This window comes from Penicillium maclennaniae, assembly GCF_028827695.1.
Source record: "Penicillium maclennaniae strain IBT 15551 chromosome Unknown utg000003l:1.0-5670915.0:1.0-5674809.0, whole genome shotgun sequence".
Classification (NCBI taxonomy): domain Eukaryota; kingdom Fungi; phylum Ascomycota; class Eurotiomycetes; order Eurotiales; family Aspergillaceae; genus Penicillium; species Penicillium maclennaniae.
Genome location: NW_026623215.1, coordinates 1,402,311 through 1,426,492, shown reverse-complemented (window position 1 = coordinate 1,426,492; position 24,182 = coordinate 1,402,311). Strand labels below are relative to the sequence as shown.

The 24,182-nt window shown below is 48.8% G+C and overlaps 11 protein-coding genes across 11 annotated transcripts; 5 read left to right on the top strand and 6 right to left on the bottom strand.

The window, feature by feature from the left end:
- Positions 1–921: 921 nt before the first annotated feature.
- Positions 922–1,509, top strand: N7477_002646 (basic helix-loop-helix domain-containing protein; the record flags this gene model as incomplete). The annotated part of the gene is made up of 1 exon (XM_056964309.1): positions 922–1,509. The coding sequence occupies one exon, from the start codon at positions 922–924 to the stop codon at positions 1,507–1,509; it is 588 nt and encodes a 195-aa protein (XP_056824262.1).
- Positions 1,510–2,646: 1,137 nt separating this feature from the next.
- On the top strand, positions 2,647–4,620 carry N7477_002645 (Zn(II)2Cys6 transcription factor; the record flags this gene model as incomplete). Its single annotated transcript, XM_056964308.1, has 2 exons — positions 2,647–3,507; positions 3,562–4,620. 2 exons carry the CDS (start codon positions 2,647–2,649, stop codon positions 4,618–4,620), a joined length of 1,920 nt encoding a protein of 639 aa, XP_056824261.1.
- A 442-nt stretch (positions 4,621–5,062) lies between these two features.
- On the top strand, positions 5,063–5,692 carry N7477_002644 (uncharacterized protein; the record flags this gene model as incomplete). The annotated part of the gene is made up of 2 exons (XM_056964307.1): positions 5,063–5,357; positions 5,442–5,692. 2 exons carry the CDS (start codon positions 5,063–5,065, stop codon positions 5,690–5,692), a joined length of 546 nt encoding a protein of 181 aa, XP_056824260.1.
- A 236-nt stretch (positions 5,693–5,928) lies between these two features.
- On the bottom strand, positions 5,929–7,454 carry N7477_002643 (MCT family MFS transporter; the record flags this gene model as incomplete). Its single annotated transcript, XM_056964306.1, has 4 exons — positions 5,929–6,358; positions 6,414–6,997; positions 7,055–7,161; positions 7,238–7,454. The coding sequence occupies 4 exons, from the start codon at positions 7,452–7,454 to the stop codon at positions 5,929–5,931; spliced, it is 1,338 nt and encodes a 445-aa protein (XP_056824259.1).
- Positions 7,455–7,918: 464 nt separating this feature from the next.
- Positions 7,919–12,907, bottom strand: N7477_002642 (MFS multidrug transporter; the record flags this gene model as incomplete). The annotated part of the gene is made up of 12 exons (XM_056964305.1): positions 7,919–8,475; positions 8,533–8,826; positions 8,895–9,024; positions 9,075–9,488; positions 9,542–9,699; positions 10,532–10,924; positions 11,052–11,327; positions 11,392–11,511; positions 11,566–12,146; positions 12,207–12,301; positions 12,355–12,628; positions 12,687–12,907. The coding sequence occupies 12 exons, from the start codon at positions 12,905–12,907 to the stop codon at positions 7,919–7,921; spliced, it is 3,513 nt and encodes a 1,170-aa protein (XP_056824258.1).
- A 762-nt stretch (positions 12,908–13,669) lies between these two features.
- N7477_002641 (Zn(II)2Cys6 transcription factor domain-containing protein) lies at positions 13,670–14,588 on the bottom strand (the record flags this gene model as incomplete). Its single annotated transcript, XM_056964304.1, has 3 exons — positions 13,670–13,864; positions 14,011–14,346; positions 14,409–14,588. The coding sequence occupies 3 exons, from the start codon at positions 14,586–14,588 to the stop codon at positions 13,670–13,672; spliced, it is 711 nt and encodes a 236-aa protein (XP_056824257.1).
- A 336-nt stretch (positions 14,589–14,924) lies between these two features.
- Positions 14,925–15,820, top strand: N7477_002640 (SDR family oxidoreductase; the record flags this gene model as incomplete). Its single annotated transcript, XM_056964303.1, has 2 exons — positions 14,925–15,465; positions 15,495–15,820. The coding sequence occupies 2 exons, from the start codon at positions 14,925–14,927 to the stop codon at positions 15,818–15,820; spliced, it is 867 nt and encodes a 288-aa protein (XP_056824256.1).
- A 4,246-nt stretch (positions 15,821–20,066) lies between these two features.
- On the top strand, positions 20,067–20,903 carry N7477_002639 (uncharacterized protein; the record flags this gene model as incomplete). The annotated part of the gene is made up of 1 exon (XM_056964302.1): positions 20,067–20,903. One exon carries the CDS (start codon positions 20,067–20,069, stop codon positions 20,901–20,903), a length of 837 nt encoding a protein of 278 aa, XP_056824255.1.
- Positions 20,904–21,071: 168 nt separating this feature from the next.
- On the bottom strand, positions 21,072–21,350 carry N7477_002638 (Aldo/keto reductase; the record flags this gene model as incomplete). The annotated part of the gene is made up of 1 exon (XM_056964301.1): positions 21,072–21,350. One exon carries the CDS (start codon positions 21,348–21,350, stop codon positions 21,072–21,074), a length of 279 nt encoding a protein of 92 aa, XP_056824254.1.
- A 23-nt stretch (positions 21,351–21,373) lies between these two features.
- N7477_002637 (Aldo/keto reductase) lies at positions 21,374–21,940 on the bottom strand (the record flags this gene model as incomplete). The annotated part of the gene is made up of 1 exon (XM_056964300.1): positions 21,374–21,940. One exon carries the CDS (start codon positions 21,938–21,940, stop codon positions 21,374–21,376), a length of 567 nt encoding a protein of 188 aa, XP_056824253.1.
- A 595-nt stretch (positions 21,941–22,535) lies between these two features.
- On the bottom strand, positions 22,536–24,178 carry N7477_002636 (flavin-containing monooxygenase; the record flags this gene model as incomplete). Its single annotated transcript, XM_056964299.1, has 4 exons — positions 22,536–22,596; positions 22,656–23,141; positions 23,201–23,736; positions 23,807–24,178. 4 exons carry the CDS (start codon positions 24,176–24,178, stop codon positions 22,536–22,538), a joined length of 1,455 nt encoding a protein of 484 aa, XP_056824252.1.
- Positions 24,179–24,182: the final 4 nt, after the last annotated feature.

Below are 24,182 nucleotides of genomic sequence, written 5' to 3'. Positions count from 1 at the left end.
GCACGACGACGGGGGTGCGCCCCAGAGAAGATCGCGGGTGAAATGGGGGAATAATTCATAGTGGGTGAGAATCCGAGCGAGGATATTTGGACAATATTCCTGCAGGTCTATTCGATACAAAGTACTCGGGTCTATATATTTTCCCATTCTCTATCGACTTATAAGTGAATTCCAGAGCAAGATTTCAATAAAATTGCACGATTAAAGTATCACTCTATGATTTCAGGATCATTATATTGCTAATTGGGCCATTCCAAGGCAGTGCCGGGGTAAACCGAATCTGAGCTGCGTGATTAGTCACCCTGGTCGCAACAGGGGCCACGGGATCCACCCGGAAGTATACCCAGGTCAATAACGGTGATGGTACTTGGTGATTCTCCTCGCTAGAGTCAAAGAACCGGGACAAGCCGGGAAAAGCCGCGTTCAGTTGAGGAGAGCACGTGAACCCAGCACTTCCCCTCGCCGATCACCTGGACCAGGGACGAAAGATGATGGCGAATGTCGTGCGGAAAGAAATTGCGGACGAGTCCACGGCGCACGTGCTGGGCTACTACTCTGGACGAGGGAACGCACACGCCAGGTACTTGATTTCACTATTGCAGTTGCATGTAAAGACAAGTACCGACGACTGAAAGCCATCGTCAGCCCGTGCGGAAATTCTGAACGGGCATTTGCTGGAGTCTCGTGGGTCTCCCCGAGCTTATCAAAAGGAGGCCCCTTCCCTGTCCTCCAATCAGCGACCTCGATTGGTGCTCGTGGGCGATTCAAGCACGCGACACTCTTGGTGATCGTAGCACTGTTATATAACGATGACCTGGGGGAAATTCCCCCCCCCCCTTGTGCAACTCCTAGTCACCATGTCTCCTCAATTTCCTCCAACACCTGCCATGTCCGGTGAGTTCATCATCAAGGACCAGCCTGATGGCTCCGATGCGTTCGCTTTACCTCCCGCGGCACTCAGTCCCGCTATCGATCCGGCCAGTCGTCGATCTTCTCGGTCGGATCCTTCCTATGTGCCAGCATCCCCGACGTCTCCCGAACTGGCTGCTCAAGGCCGGGGGGGCTCCTTCATCTCGATCTGCTGGTACCAAGCGTTCTCTCGATGAGTTCGAACTGCCACCACCCCCGACACGGACACGCAAGATTATTCAGATGAAACCGAAGGCTCCGGCCGTGTCCAAATCACCCGCCAAGCCCAAGGAGAATGGAAAGGCAGCGGCTCAAACGTCTGCAGAGAATACAAATGCGTCGAGTACAAAGAAGAAGCCCAGTGCGACGAGTGCGGCGGGGCGCAAGATCGCTCGCAAGACCGCCCACAGTTTGATCGAGAGGCGGCGACGTTCCAAAATGAATGAGGAATTCGGCACCTTGAAGGATATGATCCCCGCCTGTCAGGGCCAGGACATGCACAAACTCGCTATTCTCCAGGTACTTTATACTTTGCACCACCCACACCCGTACATACAATATAAAAGAAACCAAACTAATCTTTTCACTCTAACAGGCTAGCATCGACTATGTCAATTACCTGGAACAGTGTATCCAAGATCTCAAGATGGCGGGCACTACCAACCGAGTCGCCCCACCGTCCCCCACATCCCCGGAGTTCATCGCCGAAACAGGAATGGACACTATTCAGCAGCCTCCTAGACGACCTCTTTCCTCAGCTTACTCCTACTCTGACTCGGCTTCTGCCTCTCCCGAATACATACCCCCAAGTGCTCAAATGTCGGGCACTTCTCCCTCATTCTCTCCCCACCCCGAGTCCCATCGGCCCCCACCTTGCCCGATGCGCCCTCGGTGCTCCCCAGCCCGGCTCTGGGACCTTCATACATGTCAATGGACAAGCTCCCCGAGTTCCAGGGCATGGATCATGAGGCGTCCGCTGCTTTGCTCATGTTGACACAAGACCGCCGCGGTACGGCCGACTCCATTACTGAGCATTTGCCCAACTGCACTAAGCTCAGCTCCTCCGAGGGGAGTAGAAGTGGATCCGATGCACCGAGGGGACGAGGTATGAGTGTACGGGACCTTCTCATCTCATGATTCAATGACCTATATGGTTTCTGTTGTGTTAATTTTCTTTTCTTTACTGTCTTTCCTTTTTTTTTTGGGGGTCTGGGTGTTCGGTTGAAACATTCATTGGCCGGGCGTATGGTGTTGATGGAGCTTTATGCTTGTTGAATAACACATGATCTTAATGCGTCAATCCATATCTGCAGATTGATATGGTTCGTTTGGTCAAATCTGGCTTGGCATATCTTTTTAGCGCGGGCCACAAGCATGATCGACAAGACTAGCTTTGGGATGAGGTCATCCGTATCAAGCCGCAGAGATCAAACAAGATACAACATGGAACAAAATATCACAAACTCTTCTAACGGAAATCAATGGCCTCGTGAGTAGTCCAATCTTCAGATGCAACGCATACGATTCCCATCGATTAGGGACCCACTTGTCACCATTCACGGCCTATGATTGGCTGGTACCTCGGTCTTTAGCAGACCCCGAACGCCCGAACTGCTCGATTCTTGTCTTCGCCGGTTCAAGTTGCCACCGTGAGCCGCTTAGATCATCTGAATATAAAAAAAAGCAGATCTACTTCTAGGGTTTAGTCTCCGGCCTCGACCTTGCGCGTCGCTCCCGATGGATGATCAAATACGCCGCTACAACGTGGAACGGTCGTGTCTGCGTTGTCACGAGCGAAAAGTTCGATGTGACAAGGGCGCTCCCTGCAGCAAATGTGTGCGACTTGGTGTAACTTGCCAGTATCCTGGTCCCAGGAGAGTCAAGCGTCGACCTCCCAAGACCACAGTGACCGACGTGGTGACCCGACTGGAACAGTTGGAACGGTCCATCGCGACATTGGGAAGTCCGGGACCCAGTCTGCGGAATGCTCCACTTGCGATTGGAACTCGTCCTCCAGATTCAAAACATAAAAGCTCGCTGCCAAGTAGCAGGGCCCCAGAAGACGAGCCGAGTCACCATGGGATTTTAGTGAATGACGGCAGCTATATCGATGAGCCGCTTCTATCACGAGTACTGGAAAAGGACAAAGAATTGCAATCTGCTATCGGATCACCAAGCACTGGTAAAAGTGCACCGAGGAAATTTCCACCACTCAAAGTCGATGGGATCATCACGAATCCGCATCTGATCACTATGGACCTCAAAGCCCTTCAACCAGACCAGTGGCAGGCCACGATGCTGTGGCATACATTTGTGAGCAGGGTTGATCCCGTTCTCAAGGTTCTTCATATCCCGACTACAGTCACTCGCATCTTTGGTGCCATCAGTCGACCCGAATCTCAAAAGCCGGACATCCACTGTTTACTTTTTGCTATCTTCTTTGGTGCCACCACGGCCAGGTGCTCAGATGAACCCGAGAATGAGCAGATACGTGCAGATTTACGTCGATACCAACAGGGCTTAGAGCTTGCTATGCATCACTCGAACTTTCTGGACTGCCCGACAGTGCCCTCATTACAAGCCATGGCAATTTATCTGGTAAGAGCTTTCGCATCAAATTGTCGTCGATTTGATTTTAACAATTGGACCCAGACATGCCTGCGGTATACTAATAGTGGCCGATCTGGATTTACTCTCCGAGGTTTAGCCATCCGAGCAGCCCAGTCCATCGGCCTCCACCGCGACGGGAAATACTTCAAATTAAAACCACTTGAGTGCGAGCTCCGCCGTCGCCTATGGTGGACTCTTTACACAACCGATGCGCGAATGGCAGAGGACCATGGAATAACAGTGGCCGAAAAAGAGTTCGGCGCTGACGTAGATTTCCCAACCAATATCGATGACCTGAGCGTCTCCGAAGACTCTGTAGATCCAGCCCAGCCCCACGCTCGTTGGACAGAGATGTCATTCTCCCTCATAATCACCGAAATCAACAAAATGTGGATTCCACTCACGCGAGCCACCTCCGATACCCGCGGCGCCTCAGCAGAACAACTAATCAAAGACCTAAAGACAAGACTCCACGAGAGATACCTCCAATACGGTGACATGGACATCCCAATCCAGCGCCAAGGCATGATGGTCGCCCAAGTCCTCGTCGCTAAAGCCGAAATTCATACGCGCCAAAAAATTCTACAAATGCAAGGCGCGGCCTCATCATCCGTCGACCAAGCCGCAACCGCCGAGCTTCTTGGAATGGCCGTCAACGCCCTCGAACTCGGCCTAGACATGCATACCGACAAGCTCCTGCACAGCTTCCGCTGGCTTACTTCTACATATACCCAGTTCCACCTCCTCACCTATATCCTATGGCATCTGTGTGTCTATCCGACAGGCGCACATGTGAAACAAGCTTGGCGCGGCGTCAATCGACGTTTTGATTTAGCGGAGAATGATGCCTCTTGGCCGGACCCGGGACCGAAGTGGCCGATGCTCGTGCAGCTGAGGAGAAAAGCGTTGAGGATTCGCCAAGCGCATGGAGCGCTTGATCAAGGGGATCTCAATGTTCAAGATGCGCCTGTTGGAGCGATTGAAGAGCGATCGACTACGGGAAATGAGGCGTATCTCGACCTCAATGACTGGGATTTGAATTGGCTCGATTTTCCGGATTGGAATTATCTGGCGCAGAGTATTGCCATTATGGGGCGGTAAATCCTTGACGATATTTTTGTATCGAGATACACCTACTTGAGATGTCCACATAGTTCCTATTATCCAAATCGAAAGCTAAACTTCCAGACCTGGTCTCGATCTATGACGGTAACGATTCGCTTCTGGCTCCGGAAAATCTTCATGGTTCTACAAGTGGGATGTACTATGACTCGGCTGCTAGTAGCTTTTATTGTTATTGCCAATGTTGTACATCGCACATTAAGCTTTAAATCAAAGAATGCGGTCCTTTTATGCTTTTCTCCGAATGAGCTTTAAGAGATTGAGGGTCCCTATGCCACGATCGGGTGGGCAACGCGCGTATCGCGATAACAACGCGCCGGATATCTTACCTGTCAATTCCGAATAACCCATTCACTTTGGAACCCCCTTTTCACCTCAATAGACACCCTCTCAATAGACACCCAGCAGGGAAAAAAACAAGATGCCGGGCCCATCCCAAAAACCAGTCGCTACAGCATTGCTCAATCTCGACCGTGAGATCAAAACGGCTTCCGAGGAGAGAATCCGCGCCCTTTTGATGTCTATCTGCAGTGAGATCCCAGCAGCACACAGAAAAGCCGTGAAAGAGCTGTTTGTAGACAGCTCTGTTGTCCAGCACATCCCTGGACAAATCGCAGGAACCAAGCGTCCTGTTGCGCGCTACGAACGGTGTGGAAATTGCAAGCAAGAATTCGATGTTACAGAAAACTCGAAGACTAGTTGTCGATATCATCCCGGTAAGTCTTGCAGCCATCTATCCACCTACTTTTCTTACCTACTTTTTGTTCTTCATTGATCACATTCGACTAACATCTTCTCAGAAGATGCATACCCGGATGAAGACCTCTTTCCGGATAATGATGAACCGTTGGCGATACTGAATAATGATGACACTCGCAAATATCATCCGGAGAAATTCACCTTTGAATGTTGTGAGGGGAATTTAAGGGATGATCTTGGATGCGAGGTGGATTGGCACCGGTCGCTGCAAACAGCGGGCATCTCGAAAAGAACGAGAGTCAACGAGGAAGAAGATGACGATCAGGGTTCTTCGGAATATGAATCAGAGTAGCCTCCAGCGGCAGAAAGCGATTTGGTCAATTATTTCCTTGGCTTTTGGGGGTTCCACATGTGGTCCCATTTTATCTAAGCTACGTTTACGAATTTCGTGAGCGGTTAGAATAAGGTGAATTAGTTGTCTATCATTAGCTATGCCTCGTCTGAAAGATGAGAGTTACTAAGTATATGTCAGGGAAGAAAGCTATCTGCAATTCCCCATACTGGAGCCGTAAACACCGAATGTAAGAATCAGAATTTAGCCTTGATAACAAGCCCAGTCTCATGGAGCCGAGTTGCCAACACTGAAGTGCTTCCCACAAGCAAGAGAACTCCAGCGAACACTTTCATACCCGTGTAGGAGCCATTGTCATGAGCTAAGATAGCGCCGGCAATCGGGTTGGTCGTCAAGCCGCCGATGGAAGAGAACAGGAATAACAAGCCTGTGCGGTAGCCGATCTCTGGGAAAGGTGAAATCTTAACCACCAAAGCAGCGGCGAGAGAGACATATGCGCCCGACGCAAAGCCAAAGAGACAGGCAAAGACAATGATGGCTGCGTTGCCGGTGGCCGGGATCCAGACACCAAGGACCAGAATGCCTGCAAATATGCAAACAGTCACGAAGATATTATACGGACCGACTTTGTCAGAGAGCATCCCAGCCATCATACGACCAAAGAGACTGAGAGACTTGGGTTAGTTATTTTCTTTGCTTGAGAGTTGATGTCTTGACTCACCTGGCTGCGTTCAACATGGGAATCAAGTACTGCGCGAGATTATAACTCATACCGGCATGCATAGCTTGCACGACCAAGTAATTAATCGGGATGAAAATTCCAAAAGTGAGAAGCATGAACCCAAGAACCACCAGCACCATCTTGGTTTCCGTGAAAGGCCGAACGAGGCTCTTTTTATCCAAGTCCTGCTTTCTAGGCGGAACGCGGGATCGCACCGTAAGAATCGCAATCGACAACAGACCCAATATCAGAAAAGCGGCAGCGCGCATGGCCCAGCCGTATCCGACTTCGTTGATGAGGCGACTGACCATGATTGGGAAGATCACGCCGCCTAGACTCGACCCCGTTGACACAATCCCGTAGGCAGCTCCACGCTTCTTATCGAACCAGCTTGGTAGGACGTTCATTGAAGGTTGGAAAATGGCACAGACCCCCATGGCACTGCATACACCTTGGGAAAGGAGAACTTGATAGTATTCTTTCGAGATAGAGGCCATCATGAGACCGAAGACGTGCAGAACAGAGCCGCCAAGGATCAACCAGCGGGGACCGAAGTTGTCGTATAATCGACCGACGATAGGACCCTGTCAATCAATTGGGTCAGTCTCGTTACAATAGAGGATGAAAACGAGGTGTCATACCATGGCGAACATGAAAAAGATCTGGAGCGATGGAATCCATGAGATTGTACTGGCAGAATACTGCTTTAGAAGGGACTCCTCGTAGTAGCTCTGGAATGTTCCGATGCCTGTCGGCAAAAGAGTCGCAAATTAGTCTGAGGATCTTGACGTTGACGCGCGCCCCTGTGTTGTGCAGCCACATACTGTTGATCCATCCAAATGTACAAAAGAGTGAGCACCACGAGCCCAGTACCACTAGCCATGCCTGTAGACCTCCATCCGGCGCGGAAGGACCATAGCTTTCGTTACTGGGCTTCTTGAAATCTTGATCTGGAAAAGGATGTGTCTTCTCGTTGAGAGAACTATGCTCTGAGACAGTGGAGGGCTCGGTAGGAGCAACTTTGGGATCGGTTGCAGACATCTTGAAAATTCAGATAGGATGATTGTTCCGAGAATCCAAAGAACGTTCCGATTCTCTTTCGAAAGATACAAAGCCCATAGAAGGGGTTTTAAGGAGCTGTTTGTGAATGACTTTGATTCAGCTCGGGGCGGCAGTTCACGAACTCCCGCTCCGAAGCACCGAAGTACCGAGCCACCAATTCCTTAGTCGCGTAATATGAAGTAAACTTTACCGAGATTGAGACTAATTGATTGAGAAATTTCTATCCTGAGCGCGCGATATAGAATTCAAAAAGGAAATAGACAGGCTGTACAATGAAGTCAAGGAAAAAGTCAATTATCTAGGATTAAAATGAAGTATACACCATATGCGTCTGTACTTTTATCTCGTCACAATTGCTCGTAAATTGAACCGCAGCAAAGATGCAGAAGAGGTGCATAATACTCATGCTATCGTCAAAGTCGTGAAAATGGCCTCGATCCTCATCACGCCTCTTCAGGCGTCCGCGTTCCACTCCCAGCCTTCGACATATCTTCTTCCAATAGCCGCTGGCAGAACGGACTTCTCTTACGAATCCACGGACCAAAATAGAGAAGGGCAAAAGGAATCGGCATACAAGCCAAAGCGGCGAATCCAAGGACTGAGGTCGCCCACGACACCCCGAGTTTCGCATAAAGTGGATCCGCAGCGAGAGGGAACAGCGCTCCAGCAATACTCCGCAAGATGACGGACGCAGCCAGAGCACTGGCAGAATATATACGGTATGCGTCGGTGACATAGGTAAGTAGTGATATAAAGGTGGTTTGGTATCCCATTCCGAAGACCATGCCCGACATGACGGGCACCGCCCAGTGAACAGATGCTTTAGCCGACCAAGCAAGCCAAAATAGACTACCCGCTAGAAGAGGACCTGCTGCACAGGACAGTGGAAGTCGATGGTATTCGGGACTAGACGTCCAGTGTTTGCCGAGTTTCTTAGCCTTTTCGTAGATGGTGTCATAAGTGAAGGCGAAAAGACAGGATGATGCAGCGCCGACACCCACTGGCAATGGTTAGCTTTCTCAGATAGATTCTGAAGATTAGATCGGGGTAAATTCACCTGGGATGTATGTGAGAGAGGTCATTGCGACATCAAAACCGTAAATACCCTCAAAAATGATGGGATATGCCTGGAAATAGAAGAAGACCATACTCCAGGCGAGAGAGATGTAAATAGCTGTGAACAAGATGATGGGCTCAAAAATCAACATGGTCAAAGGCCGGGTGATGGTTTGGGTTAAGGTGAATGCGGCATCCGCCTTTTTCAACTCCTGCGGGGCGAAATATCGGCCACACTCTGTGTCTTTCCTAAGCTTGGAAGCTTGTTTCTTGAGAATGACTGGCGCAAATGTTTCTATGGGGCCGAGAAAATTAAAAAAAAAGAATCTCGAAGACGCCGGGCTAGACTGACTCGGCACTCACCAGAATAAAAGAGCAGACCCAGCCAAGTAAGGCCGCTGAATATCATGTCGATGCGGAATGTCCATCGCCAGCCATACTGTACCGAGCATCCTGAAATGATCGGGCCAACAATGGGACCAAAGCTTGACGCCTGGAATGGGTCAGCGTTGCGTCCGCATGAAAAATGTCGTGTGCACATACCGACATGTACAAGGCCATCGCACGCCCACGACTACGTAAATCAGAAAACAAGTCTGCATACACACCCCCAACAACGGTCTGTGGTGCCGCAGCCATAGTGCCGCAGATGACACGGAAGATTAAGAGCGATGACCAGTTGGGCGCCAGGGCACAACCCAAGGTACCAAGAAAGAAGATGGTAAAACTCCAGAATAGAACCGGTCGCCGTCCCACCGTTTCACTTAGAGGACTCCAGACCAGAGGCCCGATGCAGTACCCGATTAGGAAAATGGAGGTTGGCAAGACCTTTTGACCATTTCCTGGCAGGCCAAAGTCCTGCATGATTGTGGGGACTGCATTACTAGGCAGGGAAGATGACACGCCACTATTGAGGACCACTAAGAGACCCACGATAGCATTGTACATTTTCTTGCTCTAGAAGGTGTTCGTTAGTTTACCGCCTTCAGTGTAGACATGATCTAGCTTACAAATATCCACTGGTTTGGGTCTGCTGTTGAGTCCGGGGAGAACTCGACTAGAGTTTCCTCCGGAGTTAATTCAACCAGTGTGTAATCATCATTTTCATTATGACGCTTTTCGGACTGAACTATGATAGTGGCAGTTTTATGGGGACTTTTCATCTTGTCTATAAACAGTTAGTATTGTAGCATGGCAGAGACAGAACATCATGTTGAAGGACTCAATTGCACCTGACGAAAAGAGATTGGTAATGCGAGCCATCGGAGATCGCATGAACTCCATAATCATTTTATATGCCAAGACGAAAGCAAAAAAGGGAGGTAGACGAAAGAAAGATTATTAAGATCTTGGATCCATGTTACTTTTCATCTATCCTTTTGAGCGCGAGATCAAGAGCTATATAAACTGATATCCGAATTGTCCACCACGTCAAGTGGAGACCAAAAACTCTACGGAAAACTTGTGTCAATGATCTAGATCCGGCCCATGCATAGCGTTGCAAGCTATTATATTTGAGTAGATTCAACGTACCAATGATGTGGCCGCTATGCTACAGGTTTTGACCGGGTGGATCGGTCCCGGATCGGGGCCGGTTCTTAGAGCAGTTCATTCCCGGCGCCGGCCAGGGCCCGATGTGTGGACGGGTGAAGCCGACGCCTAGATCACTAGCAATTCCACATTTTAGCGATGTTTCCTTGAACAGGATTGTTATTAGCACATTATTTCATGTGAACTGTCAGAGATGTTCTTCTGTGTTGCGGCCCGATGACCTGCTGTTTCCTATGCTGATTCGGTGGCGCGGTCTACCCACCATCGAGCTAGGACCGACTTTGCGGATCGACAAACATCCAGGTTTACTTAGCTACGGGCTCAGAATAAATTCAATCAAGGTGGGTATCAATGCATATGTTCAATATGATACTGAGTGTTCAATCATGGCAAGGAGGGCATCATTGGCAAGAAATCAAAAATATCGTTCTGTCCTTCCTCGAACAGACCGAAGGACTCGGCAATGGAATTGGACATGGTCCAGTTCGGGGCTTCCATCGTGTCAGGCATTCTGGGAAGAGGCGGTCTGGTGGTCGCAGCTACATCACTACCTGGCATGGTGACCATGCTTGAATCCTTATCACTCGGGAAAGCTGTGCCGGATCTGTACCGATGATCGACGAGAGGTGCCAAAGGCGGGGCATTCTGCATGGGACTGTCTGGGCCTCTGTTGGAGGGAACTTGTCTATCACCCTGCTCGGATACGTGGGGGCCCTCTGTGCTGTCATTGCTTTGTGAACGTTGGCTGGCAATCAATGCCCGGGCATAGTTGACGAAGATCGAGACAGTGCGTTGGATGTCTGGGTATGGTGGCTGCTTCAAAAAATCGCAGATCTTTTCCGCTCTGTCTCAGGAGCAAGTATTGATCAATCCAGCTTGGGCGCCAACGTGCGATCCGAAGTGCGAATGTCGCTGACAATGATTCAGCGAATTGTTCAAGGTAAGCGATCGGTCAGGTCCCCGACTTACTGACAAAGGCAATGGTTAGAGCTGGATAGGTTGGAGCCCACGGAAGCTGGCATCGGTACGACGGCCAGTCGATCAAGAATGCCAATTGATCCATGATCGTCGTAATGAGTGATTGCCACAGGTTCAATACATTCTGATCAGTAATCTCAGACTCAGAGTTTGCAGGCTGTAATTTCTGGATGCGTGCCAAGGAGGCACATAAGACGAAAATTCTTGCGTAATTAACCATCAGCTTGAGACTGCTGCGTTGGAATGCACCTGAATGGAACCCATTATCTTCGCGATGTAAGTATTCGTTTACAACAAATTTCGGAAGACCTGAGACCTGGGTTGCACTCACTACTGTGGATCTCATCCCATGTTGTCCACCAGTTCTGTAGCCTGGTCATTATAGCAGGGAGCTCTGTTGAGACTATGTCCTGGACTGTCCCCGTGTTATCAAGAATTACACGAGAGTGACCTGGAACTCGTCAGCCGAAGTGACCATCTCAAAGGGCAACTCGAAAAATCGAACCTCGGAGTTGATGAAGTTCAATGATACAGACAGTCCGCATATCACATGGAAGCGAAAGCGGATAATCGAGAAACTTGCGTAGCTTCATGATATCTACTTCACCAATGCGTGACTTGCGACCAGTGCCTGAAGCAACATCCAGCTCCAACGTGAAACTGATGAGCCAAGTCCGCACCTGCCATACCAACTGGCGGTCAGACATGGATGCAGAAAGTGAGCTTCTCGGCAGATTCTCTTGAGATAGCAATTTGTCAAGTGACTTTTCTAAACCGGAATCCAAGGCTGTTCGCAAAATGAGTGCAGTTGAGAACCAGGTTTTCTCGGAGTATGCGGCGAGTAAAATCATGCCCTGAACCGTTTCGAGCTTCGTGGGGCGTTCAAAGAAGCTGTCTTCAGCGAGTCTCTGCGCTTCGTCTTGGAGTACACGTTGCATGTGGGTGTCACTGCGGAGATCCACCACGGCCCTGCTGGCCAGGTAGATTATCACTGTGAAACAGAATAGTGAACGCGACCGTATTGAGTCGAATGTATCGCGGATGGGGTCAAAGACGGGTAAATAGTTCTTGCTTCCGCCGGTAAATCTGGGGTTGATGTCAGTATCCAGCTCTACTACCACCTAGGGAACAAGGTGTGTAACAGACCTCTCATACATGACTCGTGCCCGTTCTTCGCTGACAATACCTCGAACAATAATATCTCCTCTCGGGTCTCCACTGCTTGAATGTTCCATGAAAATCTAAGTACAGATCAGCTTAATTCATGGAAATACAGATCCAAAATTCGTCTCACCTCATCCGTCCCAATTAGATTGACAGACATGGAGTGCACCGCTGACACCGGCGCTATCATATCATCGGGACTCAACTGTTGCGAATCATGACCATGTGCATGATGATCCGCAGTCTGAGACCCTCGCACTCTCCCTAGCGAAGACTGTGGAAATGAATCAATCGAGGTATCGAAAGAAGTATCCTGACCAGCAACTGGAGAATATTCCTCGTCTCTTGAAGCCGGAGTATGAAATCCGCTACGCTGATCTAGTGGAGAAGTCACCGTCGAGCCGCTAAATGCAAATAAATCAGTCATGTTCCGTGTGAAGTAAAACCAACTTGAGATCTCACCGCGCGGGCGTTGTAGTTTTTCTCCGACGTTCAGTACGTCTTCTGTTATCTTCAATGGGGTCCAAGACGCAGTCGCGGCCCGTTGAGCGACAACGGAAGCATGGGACCTGGTTGCGTGCATCGCACCGCATCTTTTGCCGGCGACACCACCGACATGCTTTGAAGAACCGGACCGGGATGTTCTCCGCCCGAAAAACGATTTCCGAGCCTCTTTCACTCATGGCTGCATCTTGCTCAAATCAGTTTGAGTGTGTTGTGTGACCCACAAGACCAATTTCTGCAATCTATCGTCTCGGCCCCCGTCACGAATGGCACTTGGGAGGATTCATGGCGAATAGATCGTTTCGGAGAATTCCACCAGTCGGGAAAATCGGGACCGGTCACGTGTGGGCCGGTTCCTTTTTTCCTGTTTAGAAAGGCAAAACTATAGATGGTGTGGACTTCGTTAACTTATTCAATTTCAAATTATAATATTAGACGGTAGCAGTATCCGAAGCCTCTAGCTTTGGAAGCATCTTCTGGAGAGATTTGTTGTTGGGGTGATGTTTCTCCAAGTACAAAGAAATTGCTCGGCATTCTAATTGGGCTCTTCTGGCGATCCACCACAACGATTGGCGCATAGGAGCATACCAATTCGCCAAAATTAGCAATGCACAAGCATCTTTCTTGTGCAGCAGGTTTCGAAAACCGGGCTCCATGTATCTCGCAAATCTAAGAAATTTTGTCATTGAGGCCTGAGTGCATCGGACACCCCTTAACTGGACCAGCATTGACACGGCGAGATAATATGGATTCTGATACAGTATTGAGCATGTATCCAAACCACAAAGCCGGACAAGCTCCCTGGGTATTTCTTCAATTTCACAAAATCGGGGTGTATCATTGAGAGCGCGGTACTCGGGCGCCAGGGCGTGAAAGATGCTATCCGGGCGTAAAGGGTCGGTGACTTTCCATATTGCCTGTTTGCCTTGAGACATATCAAATCAGTCAAGATCGTTAGGATCGTATGATTTAAGTGGCCACGCCTCCCGTGGATTTGATGCCTCAATAGAGGTCACACTAGCGATTCCTAACAAGGCCGCAGCAGCCCAAAGAGCATCACGATCCTGGGGCAGTATTGGCCTTGTAAGCTTCCTGATTAAGCAACGCAGCTCCTTTGGACCAATGATAAGCCTCAACTATTGATCGCTTGGCGTTTTGCGGAGTGATGGACAGGAAGCGATCATGAGTGGCGGTAATGGTAAGGATGATGTGCATAAGAAATGGTTGCTATACAATTGTTTTAGTGAAAGGCTCCGTAGCATGGATGGAGGAAACCACATACTGCTAAAGCGATTCTGATTACGTCGTTTTGATAGAGCTCACGAACTCGGCCAGTTGCGAATGTAAAAGCCGTGCGGTGTTGGAATCGATCCAATCGAGCTAGACTATCTGAATCGAGTTGAAAAGAGCCATAGCCCTCTCCAATCATGATTATTGGGTTTCTGATGCTAGGGACGGGCTTCACTCTGCAGTCAAGCTGATTACAGGCGTCCTCAATGTTTAATTGGCTGGGTGTAGCCTGCCACGTAGGTTGCAGATCTGATGTATTTGGCGAACTGTAATCGCAATTTACACCAAACGCTTGACATTTCTGGCACTCCGGACTGCCCTCGTCACACTTAATTTAAGCCGTTAGCTTCTTGCCCGGCGGAGGGAGGGAAACTCTGGATGAGCGCTTACTTTGACGCGGCGGAGCTTGCAGTTCCGACAGCCCCGTCGTGACTTGGTGTGGGCTCGGCGGCGTCTTCCATGTCCCTCGGATGAAGATCGCTTCGATGAAATTCTCATGATTTCTTGAGATAGCTTGTTGGTTGACAAGGGGAGGTGCAAAAAGATGAAGCAGTGCAATGGCGGGCCCATTGGTCTTAACTCCGAGTAAAACCTGAGCCGCTGATTGGCCACCAGTGGATTCACGCTAACCCGCGCTCGTATTTGCATGCCACTTCATCCAACTTTGGTGACTTCGAGCACTATCCAAATTGGAAGATGTCCGAACTTCTACTCGTCTCAGAATTTCACTGCCTAGAGTTATGGAAATAACAGGCTTTTATGTCCGTTAGGATGGAAGCTCCGAACTTTCCAGCAGACCCATAAATACCTGTGCCCAAACCTCCATGGGAAGCAATATCATCTACACTTGGGCAGCTCTTCATAACTGATACCGTTCGAAATATCTCATCAAATTATATATTCAACATGCGTGTTTTTGTCACTGGCGCTACTGGCTTTGTTGGCCAGGCCGTTGTTCAGGAACTGCTAAGTGCCGGCCACACTGTTGTCGGTCTTGCTCGCTCAGAATCCAAGGCAGCTGAACTGCGTGCCAAAGGAGCTGAGGCGATCATTGGGACTACTGAAGATGTTGAAGTCTTGAAGCGCGGTGCCTCGGATTCAGAGGGTGTTATCCATCTTGCCTTCAACCACGACTTCACCAAATTCGCTGAAAACGCCAAAGTGGAATACCACGCCATCGTGGCCATGGGTGAGACCCTCGCAGGGTCTAACCGTCCTTTCGTCATCACTTCTGGAACCTTGATGCTAGCTAAGGGTGAGCTGGCCACGGAAGATTCGCAAGTGGACCTTGTGACTTTCCCAAACCCTCGTGCGGGCAATGAAGGAGAAATCACCAAGCTCGCTTCCCGGGGTGTGCGTGCATTGGCAGTGCGACTATCTCCAAGTGTTCACGGCGATGAAGATCATGGATTTATCTATATGATCACTCAAATTGCGCGCGCCAAGGGTGAATCTGTCTACCTCGGGGACGGACAGAACAAATGGCCGCGGTCCACCGTTACGATGCCGCTCGTCTTTACCGTCTGGCTCTAGAGAAGGGCGAGCCTGGTGCGAAGTATCACGGTGTTGGCGAACAAGGTATCACGATGAAGGAAATTGCCGAGGCCATTGGACAAGAACTTGGTGTGCCGACCGTTTCGAAATCCTTTGAAGAAGCTCAGGCTCACTTCAATGGTTTCATGGCCCACGCTGTCGGTGCTGACAATCCAACTTCAAGCCAAAAGACCCAGGAGCAGCTTGGATGGATACCCACAGGCCGAGGTCTTCTGGCTGACATTCAGGCTGGAGTTTATACCCAGTAAGGAAGGATGGTAATAAGCTCATCCGATCGCTCTGTACAAAAGCAGACAAACCTGCATCTGGGAGACTTGTCTTTGAGACTGGACCACTTGTTTTTCTACACAAAGAAAAAAAAACATGCAACCATTTCGGCTTTCTCCTTGATTCGAGAGCAATTTCCTGGACCTGCATCTATCGCATGATATGATAGGTTGTGTAGTGTAATTTGCATTCAATTAACCTGGTCTTGGGAATAACTCATCTTCTGTAGCTTGAACAAAACCCATTGTGGCATAAAAGTCGCTAGCTATCTTGCAATGTACCCAAACACAAATGCTGTTATAGTTATGATGTAAGTTTTTAGTAAATTCAATAGTTCTGTCAGCGTCGATATGCAGCTGGCTTATAACCTTCAACGCTAGAAGCCCGTAAGTTGAGTCTTCCCGTATAGAGCCTTTATCGACACCGAGGAACATAAAAACGAGGATAAAGACTATGAAGACCAAATGCTCGGCGACCTACCGCCTTCTCCGGAGGAATCAGAATAAGAAGAAGAAGTAAGGCAAAAGTAATACGAAAGTGAGGATAATCTTACTCTAAAAGGTACCGAAAACGTACCTTATATAGGCGACTTTAAAGTAAATAACCCTTTACTTTATCCTTACCCAGAAATTAAAGACACTTTACTTCCCTCTGAACCTTCTCTATTATCTTAAATCACTATCCCGGCCAAAGACCTTACCCTAGATGCACGTGTTCCCGACTAATCACCTAACTTTATGGTTTTAATTGATAACTCTTCCTATGACGAGGAAATATTAAATCAATATAACGACCCCAAACGGGACAGATCTCCCTCGCCTGACTCATCAAACACGCGGCAAACCTTCGCTTCCCTCTATATCTGTGCCTATAGCGCCCCCCACCTGTCGGTGAGGGTGCGCTGCACCGGTAGAACAATTTGCAGCGATAGTGCAATTTGATGCTATTTACACATTTTTATTAACCTATTGGATACGAATTAAGGTAGAAAAGCTCCTAGGTATCTTCTGTAGCCCTCGCTGCCTTAATTAATGCCTTATTCTCCTACGTAGGCTGTTTCGGTGGTGTTTTGCCGTACACTTTCGTATAAAGCTTATCTAGCCGCCTTCTTTCCCGAATAGTATCCTTTACCTTCTTATCCTTAATTAATTTTTATATATTTTTTAGGCGAAGCACCTTATTATATCTAAATAGCTTTATATATCTCTTACTATAGTTTCGTAATAGAGGGGCGCGGGCGGCCGTTATTTAACTAATAATATTATTCGAAAGAGCTACTCGCTCTGCGATAACTTTATTATACTTAAAGAGATATAGTAGATTCCGCTCCTACTTTAGCGTAAGGCTGTCTATACTCGATAGCTTCTTATAATTCCGTTTAAGGTCTTAAATACTCTTAGGAGGTAAATTATCGATACTTAAGGATATCGGCGGCGGCGATAGTGTAGCTTCTCCGTATATACGAAGATTAGGCGCCGCGAGTATTAGTAGCTCTATCTCGCTACTCGTAAGCTTCTCAATAATATATATACTATCTGGAGGTTAAATACCGCGATCTCTAAAGAAATCATAAATAATCTAGTGAAATGGGAACGGCTCGATGGCTGTCTAGCGATGCAGACTAGACAACACACACACACACACACTGCCTATCTGGTATAGAGGACGCTAGATAAGGCCGTACTGATACCCTGTTATGGCTATATAGGATAATCTTAATACTATATTATAAATACAAGAAATTAGGTGAATCCTAAATGAATTAGGTAGATAACTTCTCTATCTCTAAGTGTATTTAGAGATATACTATATATTATAGATATTAAATTATGCCTAAGGCTATATATAGGCTTATTATATTATTAGTTCTCCTATTATATATTACCCCTCCCTATAAAATTAACTATCCTATAGTTAAGTATAATTAATTTAGAATACCTAAGCCACTTTAATAAAAGTAAAGAAAGATAGGATTAGAATACCTATTTCCCTATCGCCGCGGATATTATATCTCTTTCTTATTATTATTATTCTCTGGAGGTATAAATATTTAGATTAAGGGGACTAGTATATAGTCCGTGTCGATGGGGTTCCACTGGGCATTCTATTTTGGGTGTTCGCGCGCCATGCCGAGTCTACTCGCCGCCTGTCAGAGATGGGGAGCTTTTGTGTTCTTCGCACTTATCTGTTTGCTTTCCTTGATTTATGTTTTCTTCGCTATGCCGGTGAGTTTTCTCTCCCTTTCCGGTGACGGTGGATCTACTGACCAGTCTAGGACACGACGGGTCGGTCACTTCAGGCGTTGGATAGTTTATTCCAGAGACCGTGGTATACCGTGCACAAGATTGCATATCCAAAGCATGAGGAAGTTCAGATTGAACATTTTGATAAGGGGGAGCTCGCACCCACGACCGAACATTATGAGTCTCCATGATAACAAAGGAGTTTTCCCTTAGTGCGAGAGTGCTATCTTGATTGTACGGGATTTTCTGCATGTACACAGCAGAAGAAAATCCGCCCTATTTTGTCATGGTGAGCTTTCTTTGATTATAAACGGGGCCGACAAGATTAGTGATATTCTTGGTGATGTTGATTGAGGCGCTTGATGATCGTCTATATTACACCTTTATTCATGAAACAAATCCGGGGATACGGCAGGCGTATAAGCTAGTCGAAATTGCAAGGGCGCAGCATGTATCGCAATGAGTAGGGGTCAGAGTTGCAGAATATCACGACGTAGAAGGCTGAACAGTGCGAGGCGACGAAGGGGGAATCGAAACGGCGTCTATGGGCGCCATCCCCCAAAGGCAAATATATAAAATAAAGATAACTACCAGGCCCTCAGTCTATACATCCAATGTGAAGGTATCCTAGTTCGATACTTGAACTGTTGATTCAAACACATTGTGTATAGGAAACGTTTCTCACTATGTCATCGAGAGCCCTCCACATTCTGAACGGCGATTGTGTCCCAAATGCGATATGACTACCCATTCAGTAATATTAGAAACTCTGTTATTGAATGATTCCCTGGTTCAATAAACCAAATGGGATAGTGTGATATACAATTCAAATGTGCAAGGAATAACACTTCTCCGGCCTCCGGGCAGCCTTCCTGCGACACGTTACAGGTAATCGTGAGACTGAACTCTACCAACAATATGAACCGCGGATAACCCGATGGAGCACAGAAGTAAAGGCAATGCTTCAAATAGCCTCAAATCGGTATTGAAGCGACGTAGGTACGAAAGGGCACCTCGAGCTGCTGGGAGTGTAAACACCGCAAGAAACGCTGCGACTTTGGGCCTGGATCTACCGCTTGTGTCTTCTGCGTAAGCCACCGGCTTGTATGCGTCAGTCAGGAATTTTCCGAGTCCACCAATGTCTACGAGAAAGCTGAGCAGCGCATTGACTGGGTCGAAAATCTGTTTTCAATCAACTCGTTCAACAGAGAAAACGCAAATCGACAAACACGCCAGATCCATCGACAACTTCGGAGCAATCTCAATGTGTGCAGTATCCCACGCTATGCTCGGTCAATCATGAGCGGACTTCAAGGGGTCGCTCTCTTACGGGGTATTTATTCTCGATTCTTCCTGATCCAGATCTCTCCCGAATGATCTTGAAGAGCAGTAAGCTGTTCAGAGCGCCCCTTCAAATAGCACAGGGCCAGCAATCGTCTAGTGGGGAGCCTTTTCCTGGTCATCCCGAGATTTTACCCACAGCTCATCCAATTTTCTTTGCCCGAAGATTGATTCAACTTGCTCTCTGCTTGCAGCACTCTGACGCGAAGTCTGCAGAACAGTTGAAGTTACAGTTGAGAAAGCCTGTCAATGATGTTGCGCAACGCTATTTTGCAGCAGCCTGTCAGCTTGTCATGTCGCAGGATATCTTAATCTCCTCTATCGACGGCCTACACACGTTGTGCTTCAAGGGCGCTATCACCTCACAATTGGCGACCCTCGCACAGCATGGCTCATTCAACGGCGGGCTGCAAATATTGCCCATGGGATGGGATTTCCTCAGCTCGCTGAGACTACTGGTGGTCGAGCTAAATTGGTCTGGTTTGAGTTAATATATAGCGACCGTTTCCTCTCGCCAATGCTGGGCCTACCTTTCGTAATTAGCGATAATGAGGCTTCTATTCCGCACTATGCAGACATCACGCCTGCGCAGACATAGGAGCATGTTCATGTGCCAGTTGCAGGCCGCATGATTGCCAGAAATATGCGCATGCAACAACGCAAGGGGAATGTTTACGACGAAGGCTCCATCCAGGAAGACTATCAAGAAACGGAAATGCTCGATCAGCAGCTGAAGAAAGCTACAAGGCTTATGCCAAATGCCTGGTGGCTACTTCCTTCACTGGATAGAATTTCCTCTGATTTTGAAGTAGCTGAGAAAACTGCAAGATTGCTGGTTCAAATGCATCAGTTCTATCTGCTGGTCCTGCTGCACCAGCCATATATCATTGAACACCTCGAGGGAGATTATCATAAGCACAGTATCGACCCATTATCACCTGATCACATGTATAGCAAGCTTGCTGCTGTATCTGCAAGTCGCGAGGTGATTGCCCGGTACCTTGTTCTCCGCAACTACCACCGGTCACCATCTTCTCGCGCCATGGATGACAAGGGCTTCACAGCCTCACTCACTCTCCTTTTGACTCATTTAGATGGCCATTGCCTGGGAAATGCAAATGTACTCGAACATCAACGACCGCATAATCTTGGCATGATTGAAACGGTGGCCAATCTCATAGAGGATTTAAGGGCTTCGGATGAGCAATGCTTCGATGTTTCACAAGCGCAGGTCCTGAGACGCTTCATCAAAATAGAGGCCGATGCAGCAGATGGGTCATCTTGCCATACTCGAAAGGGCGAGGGGAACGATAGTGGTAGAACCGATGGCCTGGAGCTCTCCATTCCATATTTTGGGATCCTGCATATCACACGTCAGCAGAAGCAGAGATCTTTTGGAATGGAAATACCAGATCCGGATTATGTCAAGATGTCAGAAGTCTTCCCAGAGATGTTGATTCCGGAGAGGTACAACTTCTAGTTCTCGCACCTTGGACGATTCGACCTCGGCTATGCGAGAAATGCTACCGCAAGAGGTGGATACATCATGGCTTGATTCTTGGATGCATCAGGTTTGAAAATCATGAATAGATATGTGGATATCTATCTCCATTCTGAATTGTCCACGGGGCGATCCAACACACCCACCCTACTCCTCCCGTGCAGGGGTGTCTCCAAAAGCGTACCCCATCTTACTTTGGACTCGATCACCAACAATACCGTCTGCGTATTCACGAAGAATCTTCTCCTCCCCATCTGACAGAGAGACAAAAATGCTGTCCAAGTTCTCTTCCAGTCGCTGAACTTTCGAAGACCCCGGAATAGGGAAAATATCATCGCCCTGCGCCAGCAACCAGGCAAGCGCCAGCTGAGGCATCGTGATACCTTTTGCCCGAGCCATCTCAGTAAACTTATCCACAACAGCCATGTTGCTCTCAATATTGTCCTCGCTCAACCACGGCAGGAATCACGCGCATCACCAGGCTTGCTGACGTCCTCGCGCGAGCGAAGCTTCCCGGTCAAGAACCCGTTCCCGAGCGGGCTGTACGCCACGATCGTGACACCCAATTCCCGCGCAACTTCCAGCAATCGTCTCTGTGGCGACTCAATCTCGGTACAGAATAGACTGTATTCGAGCTGAACAGCGGTGATCGGATGTACGGCGTGTGCACGTCGCAGGGATTCAGCGCCGCATTCGCTCAGCCCGATGTACTTGATCTTGCCAGCGTTCTTCAACTCTACCATCATCCGCATAGTAAGCTCGATGGGAGTTTTCTTGTCAAGGCGATGAACATAGTAAAGGTCGATGAAGGGTAAACCAAGGCGTTTCAGAGATGCATCGAGGGCCAATCGACAGTATTCGGGGGTTTGAGTCGATGGTGAATCCCCAGGGAGCGCCTGGAGCAGGACGGATACCGAACTTGCTGGCAAGTATGATGTCTTTTCGCTTCTCGGGATTTGCGGTAGACCATCTGCCCAGGAGGTCTTCGGAATCGCCGTACTTGTCGGCTTGGACATGGTTAGCATCTTGGATTTGAGTCACACTCTGCCGGGTACTTACCGGTATCCCAGAAGCGTTCTCCTTTCTTGTATGCCTCACCTAGGAGAACAAATCTGTCTGCATTCAGAGGAAGCAGCTCCATAAGTACCACTCGCACCCATCAGACCTAGCCCCAGTCGAGGGACAAGAGGCCCAGTGCGCCCTAGTGGACGAGTTGGCAGGGTTTTGCAGGCGCCATTATTTGCAAATGAGCTTGAATCGTGAATATCTTGTTTCAGAAAGTTCATCAGAAATTTCAATACTGGATATGGAGGTTGCAAAATGGTCTATGAGAGCGATATTTAAGGCCTTGATGATCCGGGGATTGCGGTGGACGAGATGTTCTGGTATAGTAACAGATCCTGCCACTCAGAGCGTTCGTCCGCCCTATCGCCGATAACCCCGGCGATTGGCATAAAATAACACAGCGCTGATGGATAAGTCGAACTACACCTGAGCTGAGCTTAACAATCAATTTCGGGGAAGATATCTCTACGGAGGATCTTAGACGACATGAAGCATGGTTTCATTCCATGTGGTTCTTGTCTAACAATCCACGCTCTATGAACACTCTCAGATCTTCGTAGTCCTCTGCTGTTGTCTATCACCAGTAGACAGACCAGACTCAATAGCCCTAATCTGCAAGAAACCTTGGAGTAAATCCGGCAAAGTGCCAGATTCCCGCCAAAAAACCAGAAGCCCGGGTGACCACTGGGCCGCCACATCGAACGCAGCTCACCTTCGTGATCCAGATCCCACACGTCCGCGCATCGATCAGCGACCTTATCGCCGAGCACCTCCCTCACAGTAGTGCGCATGTTGTCATAGCCGGTGGCCAGTACGATGATCTCTGCGGGCAAAGAACTGCCATCTGCAAGACGCAACTCTCTCTCTCCGAAACCGTCAATTCCCTTGGGGCTGTGCTTGACCTTGATCTTGCCATCGATGATGAGCTGGCTACATCCGACGTCAATGTAATAGCCACCACCTGCAGTGTAGTATGCGCGAGCAATACCCGCACCGTCGGGGCCAAAATCGAGTTGGAACCCGGCTCCGCGAAGGCCATCGAGGGTTTCTTTCTCGGCGTCTGCGATTCGCTTCGTCATGTGTACGCTGAGCGCGAATTGAACGGGAAAGGGAAGACTCTCGGAGACGATGTCACATTCTTCGGTTGGGGGACTATGGGAAGGCTGTGAGTAAAAGGGTCGTGTTTCCTCGTGCATGGTTAAAAGACGTACCCGCCATCCTCGTGCATTCCCTCGTGCATCATGAAGACGCCTTTATCAGCGGTGAGGACATATGTCCCGTTACGCTGAAGCATGGTCACATCTGCACCGTTCTCGTAGTAATTTTGGGCGATGTCATGTCCACTGTTTCCGGTTCCCACGACAATCACCTTCTTCCCACGGACATCGGATTCGGATGCATCTCGGTGTTGGCTGCCGTGGTATACTGTGCCCTGGAATGAGTCCTGTCCGGGGAAGTGAGGGACTCGCGCCTCGCCCGAATGTCCTGTGCACCAGACGACATGACGAGGGCGCAGGGTACGCTGGACGCCATTGCCACGAGTTACAGCAACATTCCATTCAGCAGTGGCAGCATTATACTCAGCAGACACGATCCTCGTCTTCATCCACACGTTCAACTCCATAATGCTGGCATAAGCCTCGAACCAGTCGCCGAGTTTATCTTTGGGAGTGAATTGAGGCCAGTTTGAAGGGAAGGGCAGGTACGCCATATGCGTGAACTCCGCCGGGTCATGGGTGACTAGAGTCTAAAGGTGTACATTTCCTCGTTAGTCTCGGGCAAACTGTGTAGATGTGTAGAAAGTGGAGGATACTCACCCGGTACCGATTTCGCCAATTATCCCCAACGCGCTCATTCCTGTCAACAATCAAACACGACAGACCCATATTTTGCAACCGAGCACCCATGTTCAGACCAGCCTGGCCAGCTCCAACGACTAAGACTCTCGGCTCCGAATCCGGGAATTCTTTCTGTCGCTCCCTCCTTTCGATCCAAGTCCCTCCCGCCAATCCGCCCGGCATCGACTCGGTTGTGCCTGCGGGGCGTCTAGGTCCCAACGGCTCCTCGAATCCTTTCAATTCCTGTAGCGATGTATAAACCGCGTACGCCTTCCACTTCCCATCGCATGGATCTTCCGTCAGGCGCAGCATACCCGAGCCCCTTCCACAGGCTGTCTCAAAGAAGAACATGCTT